The 16080-nt window shown below is 62.3% G+C and overlaps 1 protein-coding gene across 1 annotated transcript; it reads left to right on the top strand.

Moving 5' to 3' along the window:
- The first annotated feature begins 5270 nt into the window (after window positions 1–5270).
- Window positions 5271–9966, top strand: CRABP2 (cellular retinoic acid binding protein 2). The gene is made up of 4 exons (XM_045876043.3): window positions 5271–5587; window positions 8712–8890; window positions 9026–9142; window positions 9542–9966. Exons 1-4 carry the CDS (start codon window positions 5518–5520, stop codon window positions 9590–9592), a joined length of 417 nt encoding a protein of 138 aa, XP_045731999.1. The 5' UTR covers window positions 5271–5517; the 3' UTR covers window positions 9593–9966.
- The last annotated feature ends 6114 nt before the right edge of the window (window positions 9967–16080 follow it).

Below are 16080 nucleotides of genomic sequence, written 5' to 3'. Positions count from 1 at the left end.
GCTGGGTATCATGGTCTGGAGGTGTGCTGCACTGGGAGCACCGAGGAGCCTGGAGGAGGACTCCTCCCTAAGCTGACTGACCTCCTTCCTGAGGTTGAGCCATCTGCTCCTGTTATCCTGCCCCTGCTCCCAGGGACCGTGAGTCCAGTGCCCTCGTTCTAGCCTTATCCAGTACCTCAAACCCCCCTGTCTCTTCTCTGGGAATCTTGCCCCTCTCCCCTCCCCCCTGCCCCTTTCCTCTTCAATCCCGGAGTCCACTTCTCTGGCCCGGTGCCCACCCTCTGCACTTCAGGCTGGAGAGGAAGCAGAGCACCCACCCAGTCTGCAGCCCTGCTGATTTCTTTCTTCTGCCAGAAACCCCAGATCATCTCAATGGGGAGAGGGATTCCCTGGACCTCCGGCTCTTCTTCGGTTTCCCATCCTCAGGGAGCGGGAGAGGAGGCATCTGGGAGACAGTTTGGGCTCCCCAGAACAGGTCCTGGGCTAGGTTAGGTTGCTGGCTGTCCCTCTTTTCCAGGGCTAGCCACTGTCCCCAGGTACCCTGCAAACCCAGGTGTCCAGCCTGCCAAACTTGTCCGGCTGTCCCTTTCCTGACCTGGGCTGCCAGGGGTTAAGGGACCAGTGCAGGGCAGGGGGTGGGAATGGCAGAGGGGTCTGGCCCCAGTCACTGGCTCATAAAAGCCAAAAGGAGTTTAACTGCAGGTCACGGTGCTGCCTGACTTCTCCATCCAGCAGTGCTGCCCTGGGGGAAGGGGGTTGGGGGGGAGTCCTCTAGGAGGGGAAATGGGGGCCACGGCTGGCCAGGATCAGGGCCAGGCCTGTCCAGCTCCAGATGCTGGCAGTTGCCATCAACAGTGCCGGCCACACTGGATTCCCACCTCTACCTCGGAGGTTCTCTAAAAAGCAGGACTCCAGAGTAAGGGAGCCGGACGTTGGTGCCTGTCCCTGCAGCAGGCTAGGGAAACGGGCCCTGGCGTCAGCGGGACAAGAGGCGATGCCCTCTGCCAGGCCAGCAGGAAGCACCAGTCCGGGTGCTGGAACAAAGGGAGCAGGACAGAGAAGCCAGCAGCCAGGGGTCAAAGAGCAAGAGCAGTGCGCCGGCTGCCTGTGGGCAGGGTCTCCAGGTTCTCCCACGGCTGCCCCTCCCCACGCCCGTGCTGCCCCCTGAAGAGGCCAGCAGAGCCAGGGGCCTCTCTCGGGGGACAAGACTTAGTCTGGACACGTCCTCAGCCAGTGCGTCCACACCTCCTCCCTCCCGCCTGCCCAGCTCAGCGTGCCCGGCCCAGCCCCGAGGAGAGCGTTGGCAGCTGGGAACCAGGTAGCAGAGCCAAGAACAACAGAGGAGCCGCCTGGCTGCCTGGGTGCTGCATAGACCCTGGCCTGCTCTGTGATTTCTCCTGGAGCCGGCAGCCCTCCTCCCACCCCAGCTTCTGACCCTGCCCGCCCACCCCTGCCTCCTTTCACCGCGGCCTGGGGCTGGCCCTGGAGATCCCAGCCATCCCCTCCTTTCCGGTCCAGCTGCCCCTTAGAGTCACTCAGGATTCCCTGCCTGCACCTTCCCTGGCTTGGAGGGACTCTGCCTGCTTTCCAGGTCTCTGACCCGGTCTCCCAGCTGGCGGGAAGCCCTATTCCCTGCTCTAACAGCAATCTGATGTGGGGAGAATCCGGGCCAGGCCTTACCAGATTTGAAAAGGGCTGGGTCCCTGAGCCCAGGCAGACAGACCAGAATGGAACATTCCCCTCTGTACTGAGGGTTAGACCGGACCAGGAGGCAGGATGCTTGAGCTCACACTGCGCCGCATGGAATCCTGAGGGCTTGGGGACCAGGGACACCACTGTCCCGCCCCAGGCACTCTTAGCTCCTTTATTCTACTCTCAGACCCACCCCCCTGCCCTGGCAGAACTTCTGCCTATTCTGTTGCCCCTCTGCTGAGTGGCAGAGACCCAGTGTCCAGCCTCACCTGGGTTTAATTTCTACAGGACTCCCAGCCAGCAAACTCTGTGACCCAGCAGATGGAATAACACTGCTCGGGGTGAGGCGCTTCTCCAAGTGCTGAACTTGGCCAGAGAATCTCCTTGTCCCGGTTGGGGGGGAGGGGGAGGGGTTCATGACTCTTCCACTCTCTCCATCCCCAGCTGGGCGGGTGGTCCCTCCTGCCCCATCCTCAGGGGAGTGGCGGAGAGGGATAGGGGCAGCTCCTCTCCCCCAGCCCCCCACCCCTCCATCGTGCACACATCCGCGGCTCAAGCTCCTCCACCCAGCCAGAAGCGTGCCCACCTCCATTCCTTCTGCTGCAAAGCCAGCCACTTTCCTCTTAGCCTCACTACCATGGGAACAAAGCCCCAGAAGGTTCCTTGCCTAGCTCTCAGGCCTGTTTCCTCCCTACCCCACCCCCACTCTGCCTCTGTTCTCCCAGAGCAACCAACTCTGCACCTTTTTTTTTGTCACCAACTCTGCACCTTTCCCCCCAAATTCCTGGGGGAGCCCCCGAGAGGGGTATGACCAAGGTTCCTAGAAAGGGAGAGTGGGTTGCCCAGGGCTGACCTGCGTCAGGTTTGGTCCTAATGAAAAGGCCAGCGACACTAGGAAATTCCTTCTCATTGATCCTGGCGGGAAATTAAAGCCAGTTGTTTGTGACCGGGTGACTGACAGGGGCTAAGCCCCTCCTCACCGCCTGGCTCCCGGCCTGCTCCCTGCCCCTAGGCTCCCCCATCCTCCACTGTTAGCCTCCTTTCCCATCCCCCAATCCTCTTATCCCACCCACAGTGTCCCCCAATCCCCTTCCCCTGCATCTTCCCTAAGCCCCTTCCACTTGCCCGCCCTATGCTCCCGTGGGCAAACGGGGTTTCTGGAAGCTGAGACCTGCTTCCTGGCACGCTGCTCCAGACCCTCTACCCACCTCCCTCAGCCAGGGCTGGGGTGCAGGGGCTGGAGCTCAGGCCCAGAGCTGCCAAACCACAAACACTCACATCTGGAAAAAATTCCCCTCCCAGCCCAACTTCCCTTTGTCTTACTTCTGTCTCTTTGGAACTTCTGGCCGCCAGGGCAGTGGGGGGAGTGAGGAAGTGAAGAGAGGGGACTGGGCCCAGACCTCCCTACCCCCACCCCAGGGAGCCCCCTTTCCAGCCTCCCCAGGATCCTCAGCCAGACCACATCCTCCCTCTGCTCCTGTAGGTCTGGCCTCCTGATGACCGTCTTTTGGGTGAGGTTTTAACATCCTGAGTCACCAGGCTTGCGGGGGAGAGGGCCTGGGCTGGCCCTTCTCTTTTGCAGTAGGAAAGATACCCACTGAGCCGAGGACTGGACCCTTCAGGCTGGGGGCTCAAGAGGGCTGGTGTGGAGAGGAGGTGGGCAGGTTGACCTGGTGGAGGAGGTGGGGGCAGTGAGGCGGAAGGAGGGGTGCTGGGGTTCCTGCCATGGTCCCTCCCCCAAGCCTCTCCTCATCCCTTTGGCTAGGAGCCTGATTTCACTGTCAGAACCTAATCCCCCTCCCTTTACCTACAGCAGCGAGAGCCTGCCGCTGGGGGAGGAACACTGGGCGGGCTGCAAGCACCCCCTAGGGGCCACCCCCTTCCCTCCACCACCTCCCACCTCTGCTTTTGTCTGTCCTTCCTCAAAGAGCTCCGACCTGCTGCCCTCCTACTTCCAGAAGCCCAGGCCACCCCCACCCCCAGATGAGCCCTCCCACACAAACCCTGAACCCTAAAGCCAGACTGAAGCATCCAGCTCCCTTCTGCAAACCTGACAGGTGATCGCCTCCCCCTGCGGTGGGGGGGAGGTGCATCGAGTCCCTTCTATCATAGCACCTCCATCCCTCCCGCTCAGGGGCACCCGAGCTGCTTTCCTGTTTCAACACATGCATTATTCAGAGATTTCCCTCTTTACAGCGCAGAGGCTCCAGCCTTCTCCAGTCCTTGGTGAAGCCTCCAGCCCCTCTGCTTTGGCTCTGTTCTTCCGACGCCTCCCCAGCCAAGGCCCCCAGCACGCTAGACCGTTCCAGGGCTCTAACGAAAAGGGTTCAGGACCTCAATGAGCCTGTCCTCGGCTCCTCCCGTGGCCACGCTGGCGGGGAGGGGCCAGCGCTAGGACGAGATGTGGCGTTTTTCCTGCCCGCCTCGCCAGGAGCTGGGAGCGCAGTCCTGGGCGGGGGGCGGGGCCGGGGGCGGGGGGGGGCGGGGCGGGCAGCGGGGCCACGTGCGCGCCTTCGCCGAGGGCCGCCTGCCCGTTGGCCTCGGGTCTCCCGGCCAGTCTCCGGGGCTCCCCGCTTGACCTCCTGTTTCGGGCTCCCAGCCCTCCCCACAGGGGTCTCGGCGGGGAGCTGGGCCCTGCCCCCTCCTTTGATCTCCGGCTTCGAAGCAGCTGGCGGAGGGGCGGCCGCTCCTTCTGCCCGTTGGACCGCGCGGGATTGTGACACCCGAGACCCCGCTCCACCCCTTCCCGGGGCACCCAGTCTCCCTCCAACCTGGGTGGCAGCGCGGCGCGCCGGGGCTCCACGCCTCCGTCCCCGCCTCCCCTCCCCGCCGCCTGCTGCGATCCCCTGGGGGTTCGGGGAGCCAAGCGACGGAGAAAGCGCCTTAATAAAGAGCTCGTGTCAAGTGATTGGCAGTGACCTCTGCCCCCCGCCCCAGCCTCGCGCCCGGGGCTCCTGCTTAACCCTTCGATGCCCGCCCAGCTCATTAAGAGGAAGGAGTCTCTCCGCGCCAACGTCCTGAGTCCCCCGGCACTGCGGCAGCCCTGAACCCCGGGGAGGCCTGCGCGGGTAGGGGGGCCGCTCCCTCCCACCCCCTCGAGCCTCTCCAGCAGGGGCGCCGTTGCCCCACTTGGGTGCCTGGCCCAGCCACCCCTGGCCTCCCCGGCCGCTCTCTGAGCCCGGGGCGGTCACGCTGGACCAGCTCAGGCTTCGGTGGAGCCGAGCCCTGCCGCCCGCCTCTTCCCTAGCGCCGGCTCGGAGCGGGGTTCGCCCGCTGGTAGTGTCGCCGGGTGTCCGGCGCCAAGGAGTCGAACGCGCCGAGTCAGGCTGGGGAGGGGCGGGGACCAAGCCAGCCGTGACCCTGGGGACGTGAGACCTGAGTATCTGCGCCCCGGGCCCGGCGCCCCCTCCTCTCGGCGGAGAGCCCAATCCGAGCGCTCTGCCCGTGTCGCCTCCCCAGCCATCCCTCGCGCGGGAGCCGGCTGCCTCGGCCCCCCGCTAGCCCCGGACCCGCCCACGGGGGGCCAGATCCAGAGGCGGGGGAGCGGGGCCTGAGGGCCCCCCAGGTGGGGTGGGGGCGGGGCGGGAGGCGGAGCCACCTCTCTCTCTCTCTGCCTCTCTTTCTCTCAGGCAGGGGCGGGCCCGCTCAGGGTATAAAAGCTGCCCGCGCGGGAGCCCAAGCCAACTCTGGGGTTGTCCTGGGACGTGTCCTGTCCTGAGTCTCACGACCAGGCGAAGGCGACCGCGACATCTCTTGTGACTAAAAGACTCAACGTCCGGTGCTCCACCCAAAGCATCTAAGGGGATCGCCACTCGCGCCTCCATCATGCCCAACTTCTCCGGCAACTGGAAGATCATCCGATCGGAAAACTTCGAGGATTTGCTCAAAGTGCTGGGTAAGGAGATTTTAGAGCTCCCGGGGAGCCAAGGGCGGCGCGGAGTCCTCCCGCACGAGAAAGAAAGCAGGGCGGGGGTCAAGGCGCGGGAGGTTGGGTGTCTGCGTCCCCAAGAAAAGGGGCCGAACGCTTGCATGGGGGGCTCGGGGCTCGGACATTTAGATCCTTTCTCCGGCGGGGCGTCCCCTCGCCCCCCGCCCCCATGCCAGTTCCTGCAGTGACCAGCCTGTGAACCAAGTAGAAACCAGACGCACGAGGTCGGTATCCCTGGGGGTGGGGCCGGGAGCTCTGGGCAGTTCAGAAGCTGCAAAACCCGCACCCAGGCTGGGGGCCTGGGTCCTTACTCAGCAAGCCCCTCGGAGCCGTTCCACCCTCTTTGCCCCCACCCCACAGCCAGTAGCCCAGCTGGGGGGCAGGTTCCTTATCCCTCTGCGCCGGGCTCCACCCTCCAGGTGATCCGCCAGCCCAGCTCTAACGGTTGCCCCTTCCCTCCCCATTCAGCACTTCCCACGCTGTGCCCCCACCCTCCATCTGTGACACAGATATTTTCCTACAGCGGGCAGCTCCGAAGTCCTCAGTCGCTCTGGATAATTATCACTTTCTTAGATTTCAACAAATGGTTTCGTGTGAAACCCCAACCCCCCATTTCCGAAAATCCCAGTTCTTGTCTCCCTCCCCCACCCCAGACCTGCTGCAGCCCAGCTGGGTGTGTTGGTTAAAGGTGAGGGAAAGTTAAACCTCCTCTAACTGCCTTTCCCAACTCTGTGGGCCCTCTGGTGTGTGGGGAGGGGCAGAGAGTGGGATCACCAGGAGGGGCTCTGGGAAGAGAGGGGAGTGAGTTAAGGACCTCAGCAATCGGGAAGCCCCCCCCCCCAGGAGCCCTGCAGCCCTGGATTTCTGGACTGAACACGGTGACCCCTCCCTTGAGTGGGAGGAGGCGGGGGGCACACCTTGTGCAGGGTGGGGTGTAGGATTGAGTCTGGACCTGAGAAGGGTCTGGAATGCTGTGTTTCCATATTCCTTGCCATTAGTTCTTTCGTCTAACCACAAGACTTCAAGCCCTGTCTTTCCCGCTCTCCACTTGCTGCAGTTAAACGCCAAAACATTTTCCCTTCAGAAAGCCTAGATGCTATTCCCTCCCCACCTCTGGATTCTGGCCCCTCTCCCCAGTGGATGAAGCAGGAGGTGGCCCGGCACACCCAGAGGCCCAGCTGGAGAATAAGAGCCAAAGCCCAGTCCTGTTGTCTGTCTTTGGTCTGTTTGTCCTCCCTGCGGGGTCTCTCCGAGCCACGTGCCCTCCTCAGGCCCTGCTGGGGGCAGATTGAAAACAGACCCATTAGACAAACAGCCCTGGCTGGAGTGGCATCTCCTTGGAACCCAGCCCTGCCCCTGCAGGAACCTCGGCCCCTCCTTGCCCCCTCTGCCCAAGTCAAGTATCCCTCTCCTGGTGAGGAATGCTCAGGTGTTTGGGAAAAACCTGTCCCACCCACTGCAGTAGGCAGGGTGCATGAGCAGGTTCTGCTCCTGTAACAGGAAAGACGAAAAAGGTAGGCAGTGTCAGGTGGGCTTCTAGGGGAGATGGGGTGGGGTGTGTCTGCTCTGCCAAGGCCACTGGATCTGAGAACCTCTCCCTGGACCCAGGAGATCAACGGCCCAGAAGGGGGTTCCTGGGGCTGCTGGGGGCGTCCTCCTGCTCTCCCGCTCCCTTCTTTCTGGAACAGAGTGGGTCTGTTCCAGTGCCAAGGGAAAAGAGGATTTGTTTCTCTAGGAACCCAGGGAGTCCTCTTGCCTGACCCAGCCCTGCTTGGCCCCCTCATCCCCACCCATTGCTTCCCTGAAGGTCTCTGCTCCAGCTGTGGGAGGGGGGGTGCACCAGGCAGGTGAAGTGGGCTGATGATGCTTAGACCTGGCCCCGGCCAGAAAGACCTTCCTGCCTGCTTGTCTTCTTGCTCTCCTGGCTTCTCCACCCTTCCTCGTGACTGGGAAGCAAAGAAGAGGGGCCCAGTTTGGGGAAGGATGTGAGGGACAGGCCCAGGGACTCTGAATCCACAGAGCCTGAACAAGACCTGACCACCTGAGTTCAGGGTGATCCTAGAGTAGGGAACATACTGGGGGAGGGGGGGAACGGGGTCCCTGTCTGTCCCTTGAGGGGAGAAGGGCACGGGAGCCCGCCAGGAGGCCGGGCAAGCAACGGTCTGATGCAGGGAACTTTGAGCCTCAGCTCTGGCTTTCTTTGGTTTCCTTTTCCCAGTAAAAATAATCGCAGCTATGGGCGCCTGGGTGGCTCAGTTGGTTAAGCGACTGCCTTCGGCTCAGGTCATGATCCTGGAGTCCCAGGATCGAGTCCCGCATCGGGCTCCCTGCTCGGCGGGGAGTCTGCTTCTCCCTCTGACCCTCCCCCCTCTCATGTGCTCTCTCTCTCTCATTCTCTCTGTCTCAAATAAATAAATAAAATCTTAAAAAAAAATAATAATCGCAGCTATAATAGCACAGTGTGCCTAGCGCTGTGTTTCTGGGTCCCACACGCGCCCCCCATTTGCCCAGGGTCACCTGGCCTGCAAGGGAGGCTGAGCCAGGTGGATGTCAGGGTCCAGTGGATCTTCCTGCAGAGCCTCTGGCTTCCCCAGGCTGGGGCCATTCTATAGAGGGGAACAGCGCCCCAGCTCGTCACCTGCTGAGAGTCCCTGCTCCTCACTGAGGAGAGGGACAGCGATGGGGTAAAGGAGGGTTGAGCTAGCACCAGACAGGGGCGGTGGTGCACAAGGCAGAAAGGAGACGAGCCCTAACTTCCGGGACAGGAGTGGTGAGGCCTGGCCGGGGAGGGTCTGGCCTGCTCTTGGCCCGGGGTGAAGACACAGTGACTCTGATGGGTCCACCCCCCGCAGAGGGTCGCAAGCAGGGTGGATAAAGGGCTACAAGTGAGGTGAACCGGGCCAAGGTGAGGTTGGCTGCTGGGTGAGGGGAGTGGGGAGAGGCTGCCCCTGAGAACACTGGGGTCCGGGCCTCCTGGTCAGCAAGGTGGGACCCCACGGGGTGCTGCCACTCTGCCCAAGCTGGGCCCTGGGAGGGGTGAGGCAGGGGCCCGGAGCGCCCTTGAAGGTGAGCCTCCCTCCTCTCCCTGCAGGGGTGAATGTGATGCTGAGGAAGATTGCCGTGGCTGCAGCATCCAAGCCGGCCGTGGAGATCAAACAGGAGGGAGATACTTTCTACATCAAAACCTCCACCACGGTGCGCACCACGGAGATTAACTTCAAGATCGGGGAAGAGTTTGAGGAGCAGACTGTGGACGGGAGGCCCTGTAAGGTGAGTCCCTCGGGGTCATGGCATCCGTTGCCCGGCCATTTTCCAGTCTTTTCCTGGATTCTCTGCTCCACTCCCAGTGGAGAAAGTCCCTCTCTCTCGCTGCTGCGGGCCCCACTCACGTGGCCTCTCTTGCAGAGCCTGGTGAACTGGGAGAGCGAGAACAAAATGGTCTGCGAGCAGAGGCTTCTGAAGGGAGAGGGCCCCAAGACCTCCTGGACCAGGGAGCTGACCACTGACGGGGAGCTGGTCCTGGTAAGGCCTGCCTCCTACCAGTCCAGCGCCGCCTTCGGGGGTTTTCTGGGACACTCCAGGGCGCAGGAGGTTCAAGATCAACTGTACTGGTCCCCCGCCTCCCGAGGGGGCTGCTGGCCGGACAGTGCCGCTCTGTGACCAGGACATGGTCCTCCGCGTACAGCGGATGCACACCGAGAGGCCCAGCATTCCTCTGGGCGACGACCCTCCTGGCCTGGGGAGGAGGGTGGAGGACAGAGCCCTGGGGCTCTATCACCATCCTCCCTCCTGTGACACCGGGGCATGTGGGGACCAGCTCCTGCCTGTTGGTCCTGAATCTAGAAGTAGGTTTGGTCCCCGAAGCCACAGGGACCACGAACCTTCCAGGTTAACGATGACTTCTGACTTGTGTCCTTCCAGACCATGACGGCGGATGATATTGTGTGCACCAGGGTCTATGTCCGAGAGTGAGCAGCTGTGGGTCCAAGAGCTGCCAGAGCCCCCAGCCCACCCTTCCACGCTCCCTGCCTCACTGCCCCTCCCTCCTTCCTTCTAGGCTAGCTCTCCCCTCACTCCCCTCCCCACCCCTCACTTCTGGGGATGCTGGGATGCCTCCAGCTGGGCTCAGGGTTGGATGGCAAGAGCCCAGATCACCCTTTCCAGAACACTCCCCCTCCCAAGCCAGCAGTCCCGAACCAGCCCAGAGCACAGCCTCTCTTTCTGGGAGGGGACCTGAGGGCCCCAGTGGGAAAGACGGCCCTCTGGCTTCCGCTTTTTGTCCCTGTAGCCGACACAGTGTAGAATATTTATTGGTTAATTTTATTAAAATGTTTAAAAAAATACAACCTGTCTCTGGCTCCCTGGGAAGGGGACAGATGAGTCGCCTGAGTTCCACTTTGCGTCTGAAGCATGTTGTGGGAAGCATGGTGTCCACAGCAGGACAGGTGGGCCACGGTGGTGGGGGGCTTCCCCTCACCCCACTGCCCACCCCTGCAGCCTCCTGCACTGCCCTGGTTCCCAAGGCTAGTCCTGGACTTCTCAGCAGGGGCGCTGGGCTCCGAGGAGCTGACTCCCACCTTCTCCCACACGTTCCTCCAATGTTCCTTCTCTCCTCCAACTCCAATCTGTGGGTGACCCCAGGCCTGGCCTTGGCCTCCCACATGGTTCCAGATGAGCTCACCAATGCCCACAGGCTGGCCTTGCTCCCGCCTGGGTCTCCTGATGAGACTCCGGTCCTGCCCGCCCTCTGGTTCTGAGACACGACTATCTCGGCCTTGAGACCTACACACCCCTTCTGCCGGCTCCCCCCCACCTTCCCACGCCTCCACGCTCAGGTCAAGGCTCTACTGCATCTTCCCAAGCTCCACGGTCATCTCCAGTGCCTGCCCTCCTTCCGCAGGCCAGGGCCCTCCACCGGGCCTTCTCCCGGCCCACCTGGTCTCATACCGCAGCACCTTCTAACGGGCCTGCCTGGCCTGCTCGTCCGTCTTCATGGCTTTGTGGGGGCAAGTGAGCACAAGTGTTGGAAGAGAGGTTCCTGTCCTGGTTCTCTCACTTGCTCGTTCCGTGACCTTGGACAAGCTACTCAGTTTCTCCGAGCCTTCGTTCTGTAATCCAATGGCTTGTTTGCTGGGGAGTGTCCGTGGGGGCCAGCCAGACCCAGCCAAGGTGGCCAGCGGCTTCCCCTGCCCCCTGTCCTGCTCATTTCTGTGTCCTTTGTGCACTGGCCACATTCAACCCTGTCAAACGGAACTCCTCCCTACCTCGTGGAAAACTGACTTCAGATGCCCCAAGCTCACGTGCTTACAGCTTGGGGTCCCCCCAAAAGAGAGATTCTCTCCCAGGGTCCATACCTTCATGCCAGAAGGGGTTTGGTTCTGCAGGGTCACATGACTGTTCTCCGGCCCACTTGCTGCGGACAGGGCCAGGGGCCCTGCGGAGGGACGGGTGGGGCAGAGCCCGGGGGCTTGGGAAGGAGCACTTCTCTGTGAGAAGAGTTGCTTTCTCAGACTTCTCATCTATGATCCAGCAACCATATAGAATGTCCACCTCGCAAAGGCATTGTAGCAGTTAAATAAGTCTCATTAAGTACATAGCACTTAGCAATAGTAAGCCCCCACAAAGCCAAGGTCCTACCTCTCTGACCCACCCTCCAAGATGCGGCCAGGAGGCAGGAGGGGGGTGGTCCTTCAAAACGTAAGCTGTATTATGTCAGTGCCCTGCTCAGAAACAATAAGACAAAACAAAACTCACCTTAGCCACAGCCCCTCTTTTTGTGCAGACTACCGTGCAGACCGGTATTAGCGGCCATCCCAGACGTGGCCCCTAGCCCTTCCTGCATGAGCTCCTCCCCTGCACATGCCACCTGCTCGCCCAGGGGCACCCAGCGCTTCTCCAGAGCTTGGCTTCCCGCCTGGCCCGAAGCGGCCTCTCCCACAGGCAGTGCTGACAGCCACTGGTCACGCTTCATGGCCTGTGTGCGACAGGTGAGCCTCCTCTCCCTGCGAGACCAGGGTGCCCTGGGGCCAGGCGTCCGGCTCCTGCCCCAGGGAGGCCACGTGCTGCAGCTGAGGGCAGAGGGGTCAGGGCCAAGGAGTGGGGGGACAGTGTAAAGAGTCCCGGGGCAAGCCGGTCCCCTCTCTGAGTGTGGGGGGCCCTTTCACCGGTATAGCCAATTAGTGTTTCCCGGGAGTCTCCTGGGAGCCGGGCACCGTGCTGGGTGCTGGGAACGCAGAAATGCATCCCATGGGCAAGATTCCCTGCCCTCCTGGGGCCTGCAGGAGGGCACAGTCCTTTAGTGGGAAGAGATGATGAAACCATAAATACACCCCTCAATTCCTGAGTGCACCCCATGCAGGTGTTGGAGGGAAAGGGGGCAGAGGGAGGGAGAGAGCACCAGGGGAGACCTCACTTAGGCTGGGGGCAGGTGGCCATGTTGGGAGAACAGGTGTTTGGGAGGACAAAGAACTTCGGGGGGCCTGATGGACACAGTGGGGTGAAGCAGAGGGGAAGGTACTCTAGGCAGGGAGAACCACAGGGTGAAGACCCCAAGGACAGTTTGGGTCTCTCCAAGGTCTGGGGACTGGAGTGCAGGGCAGCAGGGGCCTTTAGGGGCCAGGATGTGCGGGACCTGAGGGCCTGAGGGCCCCAGTCCATATTTCTTATTTGCTTTCAAGAGCAATGACAAGCCACTGAAGGATTTAAAGGGGGCGGCATCCCACATGTGCTTTAGGAGTCCCCTCTGGCTGTCAGGTGAAGATGAATGGAGAAAAGCGGGCGAGGGGACGGAGCCAGCAAGAGGCTAGGAGAGGCCGGAGCATAGGGCGGAAAGTCAGGGACGGGGGAGACCCGGTGAGGCATGAGGCAGGAAGGAGGGATGAGAGAAAGGGGGGTGTCCTGGGTGGCTCTCTGGCTCTGGTCCTGGGGGGGCTGTTTTTAGAAACAGAGAAATAAATCTGGGCCTTCTGGATGCCAGTTTTGTTTCTTTGAATCCAGAAGCATCCTAACTCCTCAGCCTGAGGCCCGGCTTCATCTCTGTTCTGATCACCTCCTCCCCTCCCACCCCATCCCTGACCTCAGCTCCCGCGGATGCCCATCCAATCTGCTGACTCCCCAGCCCACCCTTCCCACCTTAGCTTGACTCCCATGCCCACCCTGGAGGACCTTTACTCAAGCTCTCCCTGCCCTTTCTCATGCCTTTGTGGCTGGAGCATCTGCTCTTGTTTTTCTGACCAGTTTGTCTCTTTCTAGAATCAAGTTGCCGAGGAGAAGAGGGATGTGTCTATTTCCAAAGAAGTCCTGGAGGGCAGGGGCGGGGTCTCCCCCATCAGACTGGGGGCTCCTGGAGGGCTGGTACAGGGTCTCCCCCATCAGACTGGGGCTCCATGAGGGTGAGGCCCTCCCCCTGGCTCTGTTTCTGTACTCCCCGCCCTCCAGGCTGAGATGACAGGGAAGTTACAGTCCTGGACCCAGGAGATGGGATCAGGGAGGGGCCGCCTCACCCATCTGGCCCAGCCTGGCCCTACCTGTGAGAAAGTCCCTCCAGCTTCCCCTCCCACCCTGAAGGCCCTCTTCCTCTTCTTCCGTTACCTGGGCCTTCATTGCTCAGCAGTGCTTTTAGAAGAAAATGCACAGGAGCCCCTATCCCCTGCTTGCATCCCCCAAATTCTGTGGGCAGAACCTTCTCTCCAGTCAGGCTTCTCAGAGTTCAACCGCAGAGGGGGCAGCAGAGGGGCCCCGGGCCACCGAGCCTCCTCTTGTCCTGAACCGAGGGCCGCCGGGAGGGCCAGAGAAGGTAGGAGGGCAGGGGCAAGGGAGGGGGCTGTGGGACGCCGCCCTGGGGTAGGGTGGCTGCCGCGCATAGCAGGGGCCCTGACCCACACGGGGACAGCCTGCACCAACATCTTAGGGAAACCGAGGTCCACACACACACACTCTGCAAGAGACAGGAGCATGGGGCTGAGACTGACCTAGCAACGTCAAAACCAAGAGAGTCAGGGCACAGCCAGACCGAGGAGAACTAAGCCTGCGGAAGCCGGGGCCCCAGGTGCCCCGGAGGCCCCCAGGACCCAAAGGCAGCTCCCTGCCCCTGTGTGGCAAGAAGAGCCAAGTTGCAGGAACCCACCGGGGAGGCTGGGCAGAGTGGGCCAGGCGCCGGAACCCCTGAGGGTGCTGAGGAGAGGGAGAGGCCTGGCCGAGGGGACGCAGGGGTCAGGGAGGGGGGGAATCCAGTGGGGAGGGGAGGGTACTGAGGGCCCCAGGAGTGGGAGTCAGAGGAGGGGGGCGTGCTGGTCAGGCCCTCTGACCCCAGGTCCCGACAAAGGGCCGCCTGAGGACCGCCGCAGGCGCAAGATGGATGGGACCGGGGCGGCCAGGCCTTTTGTGGCGGGGGATGAAAGGAAGCAGGCTCCGAGGTCCCCCAGGTCCCCCCCCATGCCTGTTGGCTCCCCTGTCCCTCCCCCAGTGACCTCAGGGGCCTTGGAGTGTTGGGGGGTTAGGAAGCGGGCGGGGGAGGAGCTGAGTCCAACCAGGTATTTCCCCTGGCTGGGCCAGCCGCACCTGGGAAAGATGGGGGGCAGGCAGGAGGACGGTGGGGGCCTGGGCTGCCCTTTGGTCTCTGCAGAAATGGAATCGGTGTGAGTAAGATGCAGTGTCTCTGCCCCCACCAGCAAGGCCCCCAGCAGAGCTGGGTGAGACTGTGGTCCTAGCGAGGGCAGGGGTCCCCCGGGCGGGCGCTCCCCCCTCTCCTGCAGGCCCGCTGCCCTCCTGACCTCTTGGCTTCTTCCGGTCCCTGTCCCCCTCGGCGCTGCCAGTCGAGAAACCAGTTCTGTGCTTGTGCTGGAGAAGGATCTCTGGGCTGACTGGGCGCTTCCCCGGCAGCGGCAGGAACCTGGCAGGCCGACAGCACCCCGCCCCCCGCTAGGGCCGCTGGGGTCTCTGCCACCCCCTTCCCAGCCTGCTTCCCCTCCAGGGAGACTTCTCTTCTCCTCCGAGCAGCCTTGTACGGGGCAGGGTGGGTCCCCTCCTCCTGCCCCCCCCCCCCCCGCGCCTTTCCCCCAGGCTCCCCACAGGGCCCTGACAATCGCTCCCCACAGCAGGGTCAGCCCCTGGCCCAGTCACTGGCACGGAAGGGGGCAGGGTGAGACAGGGTTGACCCCACTTAACCCCAGCCCATGGTCTCCTCCTGAACCATCACTCAAGTCCCAGGACATTCTGGTCCCTTTCTCATCACCCAACTCCGCCAACGGGAAGGGACTTTCAAAGGCCATCTCCTCCATCTTTCTGCCTCCTCCTTAAACGTCTGCCTAACCTCTGCCCCTGCCCAGCGCCCCAGAAACCTCAGACCACTCCTAGCGCCTCTGCCAACCTTTCACAGGCTTGGCCAACCTCCCCCAACTGCCCCCAGGGCACTGGCCGGCCGTTTGCAGGGGGCGTGGGAGATCAGAAGGCAGGGAGGAAGGCCGGGGAGACCTGGGGCCTCTGGAGGAGACGGGACTCAGGTCTGAGCTCCCACCCCCACCCCCGGAGGTGAGCAGGTGTGTCAAGCCAGGCTGGGATTCAAGCTGGTGACTCAAGCCAGAGCAGACAGCTGCACAGTCCTCAGCAACCAGCCCTCCCTCCCGCCGCCCGAGGTGGAGGAAGCTGGGAATTCTAGAAGCAGAGAACAGAGTCCCAGAAGGAAGGGCCCTCAGGGATCATGCCCCTCCTTTGTCTGAGAGGAAACTGAGGACCAGAAAGGGGTGTGGCCTGTTTGGGGGGTCGCTCAGGCAGCAGGGAAATCACTGGTGCCACAAAAGGGGGCTGTTTGGGTCCAATACAAACCAGCTCAGTCCCAGCAGGTGTCAGCTGGGCCCCTCCACACCCTCTTGCTCTCCAGTGAGGGGAGTGGGTTCTTCAGGGTGGAGAGAACTCTCCCTGCAGTCTGTTTTCTGTCTCTCACCCTGCAGTGGGGCAAGCAGGTGCTCCTCGCTGGGCCCCTCTCTTCTCCTTCTGGGCCACAGATTATGAGGCCAGGACAGGTGCCGGGGCTCTTTGGTCTCAGGTGGGGGATTATAAGCTAAGGTTTCAGCAGGAGCCTAAAGGCAAGGGTATCCCGGGCTCAGCCCAGAGCGGCCTGGGGAGGGAGAGCCACCGTCCCGGGCCCAGCATGGGGGCGGGACACCCAGCCCCCATCCATCTCAGCCCACCCGGGGATGCGTCTGAGCATCAGGAAGCCTGGGGGCCTCCCCGACCTGGGTGACACAGGGGGAAGGTATCGCCGTCAGGGGTGCCTGCAAAGCCAGGAGCCAGGCCAGGCCAGGCCCTTCACAGACGGGCAGCATTTATCCCCCTGACAAACATTTTCAGAGCTCCCCTCTGCACAGACCCCGCGGTGGCCGGAGCCAATGCGATCCCTCACACAGCTTTCGTCATCCCCCAGCCACTGAGGAAATGTTCTCTGACCCCCTGCGAGGTGCCCA

This window comes from Mirounga angustirostris, unplaced genomic scaffold, assembly GCF_029215605.1.
Source record: "Mirounga angustirostris isolate CCGP_5_RB_7025 unplaced genomic scaffold, mMirAng1.0.hap1 SCAF_6, whole genome shotgun sequence".
Taxonomy (NCBI): Eukaryota; Metazoa; Chordata; class Mammalia; order Carnivora; family Phocidae; genus Mirounga; species Mirounga angustirostris.
The sequence above is the reverse complement of the archived record's forward strand: the minus strand, read 5'-3'. Positions and strand labels throughout refer to the sequence as shown.